This window comes from Zerene cesonia, chromosome 1, assembly GCF_012273895.1.
Source record: "Zerene cesonia ecotype Mississippi chromosome 1, Zerene_cesonia_1.1, whole genome shotgun sequence".
NCBI lineage: Eukaryota > Metazoa > Arthropoda > Insecta > Lepidoptera > Pieridae > Zerene > Zerene cesonia.
In genome coordinates this window covers 3,766,241-3,774,263 of record NC_052102.1, presented here as the reverse complement: position 1 = coordinate 3,774,263, position 8,023 = coordinate 3,766,241, and the positions used below count along the sequence as shown (strand labels likewise).

The following is an 8,023-nucleotide window of genomic DNA, read 5'->3' as shown; positions in this document are numbered from 1 at the left end:
TAGCTTTTTTATTACAGCCAAATTTCACTTTGTCGTAATAACATATTATTTATTTCAGATTGATCGGGCTTCAGCTAGCCCAAAACCTCCAGCAGTAGATCAGATACGAACTCCCATAAATATGATGCACAATATCCAAAATCACATCAGTCAAGTATCGACTCTTCCACATATGAATTTTGTAACTCCTCGTGCTCAAATACCACCCCAACAGCTAACATCGCATTCAAATTCGCATATCGGTAGTATGCCGAATTTTACGGGAAGTATGCATCAAAATAATGCTCTGCCAGAACCAGCCCTTCAAAATTCTCAGGCGGGATTTTCTTCATGGGGTCGCCCGCGAGCCTCATTACCTGGTTATAATATGCCACCTCAAGCTATGGTAATTAATAATTATAGTTATATTATATATACACATACATATATTATTATGACTGACGAAGTATTTTCATTATAGCCTCAACATATCGAACATTGGGATGGTCAAGAAAACCTTCACACTCAAAGCTGGGGACGTCCATTAAGACGTGGAGCTTCAGTAATGGAATTAGGAGGTCCAGGCGGTTATCCTCCATATCAGCCAAATCCTTGGCATTACGGTAGTTGTGCCAATTTAGAACATACGTGGGGAGGGCAGGGACCTTGGCCTCAGTCATGTTGTTATCCACCAGGAGCAACTGCTAGCCCGCGCCTGCTCCCACACCCACACGCCCATGTGCCACATACGCCACAACCATACCGAAGAGGTAGGACAATTTTCGTATTATTTAATTAACAATACTTATCACTGTGTATGCCACTCAGGAATTATGTAGCTTTTTAGTAGGGGTGAATTACAAATTTGATAAATAGTTTATGTTTTACAAATTAAATCAACAAATATTTTAAGTTTTTATTTATGACTAGCTGCGCCCCGCGGTTTCACCCGCGTAAGTCCGTATCCCGTTGGAATATCGGGATAAAAAGTTGCCTATATGTTATTCCAGTTGTCCAGCTATCTACGTACCAAATTTCATTGCAATCGGTTCAGTAGTTTTTACGTAAGAGTAACAAACATCCATACATCCATACAAACTTTCGCCTTTATAATAGTAGTAGGATGATTTTATTATTATAATTAACAATATATTAATGAATCTTTGATGTTGATAAAACAAATATAAATGAATAAAAAAAATATTGGATAACCTTAATTTGTTACGATTTTTTCCTAGTGGAGAGTCGTGCCGTGTCGAGAGCTGCATCTAGAGCTAATTCACGAGCACCATCTCCTGCTTTGAGTATGAGATCACGTGCTTCTCGACGTACAAAACACCGGACTCCTTCGCCGTCTTTACCATCCAGTGATGCGGATTCTGAAAGTGAACCTGAAAGTGAAAAGCCAGACGCAAAAGAAAATGACGAAAATGATCTAGGTCCGGCACCGCCACCACCGAGTGCTACATGGCAATGTGAACATTGTACATTTGTTAATGAACCAGGTGTTAGAGTATGTGCAGTGTGTTGCCGTACTCCTACGATCACACCAAAAATTATTCCAACTCCTGTTATTAAAAATGGAATGGCAAATTTGACAATAAAGGCAAAAGCATCGACTCATTTGATAAAAAAAAAGGTTGATGAACCTCGTACTAATCAAAGTTAGTATTACAACGTCAATTTGTGATTTTATTTTCATATGGGTACATACAGTTATAATACCGTATTTGTATTTTTTACAGATGAGATTAAAAAGTCAGATCGTACCGCAAAAGAGCGAGTGTCCACAGGTTGTGGCCCTTCTCCACCGAAAGAAATAAAAGTTTCGAATGTAAATCGTTTGGAAACTCCAACAAAGGAAAAGAATAATGATGATTCCCATTCTCGTCATGATATTGCCGTTGGACCTTCTCCACCTAAAGAATTACAAAAGAAACAAAATAATAATATGGACAATAGAACTACTCCAACACAAACGCGCAATGTCTCAGTAGAAAATGAAAAAAATAAAAAGCATAGCGTATCTGTAGGTCCTTCTCCACCTCGTTTAAGTCCTGTTGCCAAAGACAGAGGAGTAAATGAATACGATCATGGAGTTCAAAAAAAGTCCGTTGGAATCTCGCCGTCACGAGAAAATAATATGAGGCCGGAATCAAGATTTAGTCAAGCAAGCGTTTCCAATACTGGGACATCTCCACCACCACAAAATATTTCAACGCAGGTAAACCAAGAAAAGAATAATGTACAGAACATAGAAATTATAATTCAAATGTCCAGTTTTTAGTGGACTTATTTAATTACTTATAATATATGTTTTATTATAAGTTATTTACAAATTATAGTTATAACAAAAAATTAAACCCCCATCAAATTTTCAGATATAGAACAAATTTAAAAGGGCCACATAGGAGGCATCGGTTTTCAATAATAAAAAGAATCATAAAAATCGATTCCCTCAAATTCAGTTCGCTAACATACAAAAATAAATATAGTCCTTTTTTTAAAATCGGTCAAATAAAGATTTAATGGGTAATTTAAAAGAAAAATGTAAATAAATTCGTAACATAACGATTACTGATTTTTATTTGCAACGTACGCAGTACGCACCTGTTTATTTACACCTTAGAAAAAAATATGAAAATAATATATTCGCATATATTATATTCATGTTTTTTTCATCTCAAATTAAGTAAATTACTCATCCGTTATAGTACGTTTGTATGTTTATATTTTAATACATATTGACTTTGATGCAGAAACAATTATTATACCTAAGTAATAATTTCAAAACAAAGCAGCAATAGTGATTTTTTATTTTTTTTAAGACTTATGACGTTCCGAATCAATGGGATAGACCCTCTTCGACTACCCGATCTCGACCACGGCGCCGATTTACGGATGAGAGTCGAAGAGAACGATCGCATAGTAGGCATTCACTTTCAAGTGATACTCGAGTAAGTTTTGAATAATAATTCGTTTAAAAATAGTTTCCAAAATTAATAATAGTTCTGTGATGATTATCAATTAATATCATTTTTTTTTAAGTTCAAAAAGCTTCATATTTACTAGACATTCCAATCTCTGACAATAACTTGCTATTAGAAAAAGTATTTGTTGATTATTTAAATAATGTTATATTCCGAAGAGTACATATTTCTAATTTAAGGTTTTGTAATTTTTTTATCTATGAAGCTTTAGATTAGCTGTAGTATTAGCATTTGTTATTGTGTCATTTTCAGGAGAGTGAACGAAGCATACGTACAAGCGGTGGGAGATGGGAATGGAGAGAGCCACGTGATAGTAGCCCTGGAGGAGCAGAGTGGAGCGAGAATGAACGTAAACGTACAACAAGCCGCCTTACAAGACGTGCATCGCATCTTGATTTAAGGCGAAATAGACCTTCTCGGAGGTCTAGTTTATATGGCTCAGAAGTAAATTTAAAATTTAACAATAATTTATTTATATAAAATTATAATCAATTAAATACATAATTTTTTACAGGCTCCTTCACCAGAACCATTTTCAAACAATCGTGCTAATTCCTTAGAAGCGTTAGCAGGTGCTAATTCAAGACGCGAGGCGGAAAGAGGATTGGAACTGGCTCGCCTTATGTCTGAAGCTGAAAGACTAGGCTTTAGTGCGGCGGAAGTACAGGCAGCATTAGCTCAGAATCCTGTAGCTCCATTATCATGGCTAAGAGAACGATGGCCAAGCTTATGTGCAGGGGTCAGAGCAGCTGCCGCAAGATTAGCATCTGGTATAAATGTATCAGAACTGGAAGCTCGTGCAGCTCTAGCACGGCACAGGGGAGCTATGTGGCCAGCTGTCACAGAGTGTGTTGAGCGACATCGTAGGCAGGTAGCTAAATCTAAAAATTAAAAAATATTAATTGTATTTATTTTTAATTAAATATTTTAATTTTATTTTAACAAGTTAGCAAATTCGACGACATTAATACGCCCACACAACTTTCACAGATGGGTGATATCGGAGTTGGTGAGGAGAGGAAATTACGTGGTCGCGTATGGGGCTCTCCTGTTGGAGCTGATGATGAGGCCACTCCTCCATCGTTTTCGAACCGGTCACACCGCAGCCGCGGTAATGAAAAACAAAACAAAAAATAATAAATTTCATATAAACAGACTCGCCGTATCACCAAGCTACATCATCATAATTTTCACATTTACATTTCAGCCGAGGACAGTTCAGACGAATTCGATGTTTCTGCAAATAATCTCCAAGATGACGACTGGATGTATTTACCGTTAGATATAAGAGACAAAAATATGCCGGAAATTGAGCAAAAACCTTTACTTAAAGAAACATTTAATACAACACCCGAAAATGTACAAGATATTGCAGATAAATTAAAAGCACTGTTAAATCTTGCTGGAATACCTTCTATAGAAGAAAATTTATTATTAAAAGGTTTAACAGTGAAAGGCTTAACTAAAAATATGAGAGATACTAAATCTGAAGATACTCCTGTAGAAGAAAAGGAAAATTTAATGGAATTTGTTCAATCGGAAAAAGATTTTATCGAAGCATATAATGCTTTAACGCGATTAAGTCCATTGCCAAACATTGAAATGAAAAACAACCCAGCTATCGTCGATTTAAACGGAAATAGAAATGATAATTTTGAGTCGGTCAGTCAAACAATTGAAACAAATAACACACAAACAGAAAAATATGAAGAAAATTCACAAAAACAAACACAATTAAAGGGAACTTCTATAAAACAATTGGAGCATGATGAGATTAATCTACGATCAGAAAACAATCATTCTGCCAAATTAATAAATCACAACACAAATATTTCTCAAGAACAACGATCAAACAATCTGAGTGATTTAGTTGATAATACACAAAAATTAATTCAACAAATGAAAGATGAAATTGCGTATGATATAAACTCTACTCACGACTCTGCAGATACTGAATCAACTTCTAATAATTCTGAGGTATCCGTACATCAAGAATCAAGTTATAGCGAGTCAGACAATAATACTGAGGATTTGACATCTGATGAAAAAGAAATTACAAGTAGCGATGAAGAAATCATGCACGATAATTTAAAAATTGAAAATAAAGATTTTACTAGTTCGGAAGACACCGAGCAGTTTGAAGAAGCTATTGATTATATTGAAGCACCTATAGATGTGCAAGATAATAATATAAAACCATTAGGTTCGGAAGCTCAAACATTACGTCATGAACAAACAATAATGGTAGAAAGTAGCCCACAGTTATCTAAAATAGAAGATGTTAATAACAACTTTTTTGAAGTTGTAAATTCATTTGATGAAATTTATGAACAAATCAACAACGATGATAATTTTGCTAAACATATTGAAAGCGAAATTGTAGTAAAAAGTAAATGTAAACCTGATAAAGAAATAATTAATCAATCTACTAAGGAAACATTGTATAAAACTCACTTTAAAGTAGGAACGCCTTCAAAATTGGTTATAACTGAACTAAAATATCCGGTATATAAAGGTTTTATTGAAAATATATGTGCAGAACATGTAATATCAAATAAAGAAACCAAAACAACATCAAATAATGCAGAAAAAGAGATTAAAAATACTATCAATAATAGTAACAACTATTTAGAAACTTTGAATATAACTTTGATTCCCGAGGCTTCAAACACATTTGAACAAAAAAACAGTACACATAATCAGTTACAGGGCGAACAAGCCAACGAGTCGGCTGATCTTCATGTAGTAGAAAAAGTTAATGAAAATCAGGACATTATTGTCGAGAACTCTAATACCAACGATATTACCGAGATGAACATTGACAAAGCAATTGATAATAATTCATCGAAACAGTCACCGATAATTAAATCCAATATACCAATACTTGTTAAAACGACTGTCAATAAACAAAAGTTAGATAAAAATCAAAAGGCAACAAATTCTAAATTGCCTATAAGACGTACTTCTATAAAACAGTATCCTGCACCCTCTCCACCCAAAACACATTTTGGCACCGTGCAAAATGGAAGCGTCAAGCAGTTACAAACAAAATTGTTTAATAATAAAACATTACCAAATAATGACAAATCATCTCATACTATTGAAGTGAAACCATCTACATCAGCAATAACAGTAAAGAAAAATCCAGCTCCACAGCCACCCCCATTACAACAAATATCTCCACCAAAAACCACAATTACAGAAAAAGAACAATATTTTCGTGAAACATGTCGTACCGAAGATGAATGGACCGATACGGAATCTGATGAAGATAACAAGCCATCACAAGACAGAAGAGAAATAACGCCCACACCTGAGTTACCCTCACCTCCGCCAATAACAACGCGTCGAATATCTGGACAGTTAATTGATTTAACTCGAATACAATTACCTGAAGGTTCTCCAGAGGTAATTAGAATTAAAATTAAATTCCTTTCTTATATTGGTATAAATAAAATTGATATTTTGCATATTTATTTTATTTATAGAGACAAGCTCGAATGCTCTTAGCAGAGGGTGCTACGGAGAATTGGGAACAAGCACAAATTGCCGTTGAATTGATTGCTCGTGGAACCGATGCCCCTACTGCACTTTTAGCCGCTCTCGAATGTGCAGATCTTGTTTCTGCACTAGCTTACTTAAATCAATACTGCGAGCTTTGTGCCGCACATTTCCCAGAACACGAAGTAAGTTTTTATCATAAATATTTTACATATGCGACTGATCTTAAAATCTTAAGTTTATAAAATTATGAATATTTTAATCATTAACTTTATTTTAAAAAGTTCTTCCCACCCAAAAAGTTTTAATATTTTTACAGATGGTATCAATGTTACGATGCTCTCATAGATGCTGTCGAGAATGTGCTCGCCATTATTTTACAGTTCAAATCACGGAGCGGAGCATAGTAGACTGCGTTTGTGCATACTGCAAGGAACCTGAGTTGGAAATATTGGATGAAGATACTTGGGTCGATTATTTTGCTCATTTAGATATACTACTGAAAACTCTACTTGAAACAGAAGTTCATGAACTATTCCAGAGAAAGGTAATTGTGTCTTAGTTTACTTTTAAACTCAAACATTTCTTCATTCAACTAGACTTCCTATAGAAGCACTTTTGAATCGACATATTATACAATTATAACATTTACCAATTTAAGCATATTTGATAATATCGCTTTACTATTTACAAATGAATTTTAGCTACGCGATCGCACGCTTGCTCGAGATCCGAATTTCCGCTGGTGCGTTGAATGTTCTTCAGGATTTTTTGTGCATCCAAAGCAGAAAAAGCTGCGATGCCCCGAATGTAAGTCTGTTACCTGCTCGACATGTCGAAAACCCGTAAGTCTTATTTTTAGTTTAATAAAATGCGTCATAAATAAAAAAAAAAGTGAGCCGTCACGGGACGCCTGGCAGATGTGAAACATCGACATATCATCGTATAGCGACGCGTCGCCACGGCATGCGTCGCCACGCCAGAAGTCGGTTTTACGTGCGGCTATAGATGTTTCACATCAAAATATTTTAAAAATCAATAGTCAGGCGGGATTTGAAATCGCTTATTTTGCCGTAACTCATGATTTATACGAATTTCTTCTACGCTTTCGGTATCATGTGCCTATGGTGCATCCTACGCCACAAAATAATCAGTACAACCACGCTCTATATTAAGGCAATCCATCTTAAACTTACACAAAAAACAACCACTATGAAACATTTTTAAGTTTTTTTTTGTCATAGTCGGCAAGGGAGCTGGTGGGTCGCCTGATGGTAAGCGCTACCACCGGCCATGAACATTTGGAAAGGTGTAAGGTCGATTGCAGATCTTACGTCTCTTCAAATGGATTGCTGACTGCAAAAGGGAAAGGGATTAGGAAAGGATTGAAGAGATGAATAAAGGACTGGGAAGGGTAAGGAAGAGGATATGGGCCTCCGGCTCCCCCACTCACGGAACGATACACATCAGTATGCAATTTCACGCCGGTCTTCTGTGGGGGTGTGTTACCGATGACATGCCGTTAATATTTAAATTTTAATATATTGTTACTT

General features: G+C 35.5%; 1 protein-coding gene across 1 annotated transcript; it reads left to right on the top strand.

Annotated features, from left to right (window-relative positions):
* Positions 1 to 62: 62 nt before the first annotated feature.
* LOC119831637 (E3 ubiquitin-protein ligase lubel-like) lies at positions 63 to 7,419 on the top strand. The gene is made up of 12 exons (XM_038355075.1): positions 63 to 385; positions 461 to 749; positions 1,218 to 1,643; positions 1,725 to 2,203; positions 2,808 to 2,936; positions 3,222 to 3,413; positions 3,484 to 3,840; positions 3,960 to 4,080; positions 4,177 to 6,377; positions 6,458 to 6,655; positions 6,790 to 7,017; positions 7,175 to 7,419. Exons 1-12 carry the CDS (start codon positions 122 to 124, stop codon positions 7,394 to 7,396), a joined length of 5,106 nt encoding a protein of 1,701 aa, XP_038211003.1. The 5' UTR covers positions 63 to 121; the 3' UTR covers positions 7,397 to 7,419.
* Positions 7,420 to 8,023: the final 604 nt, after the last annotated feature.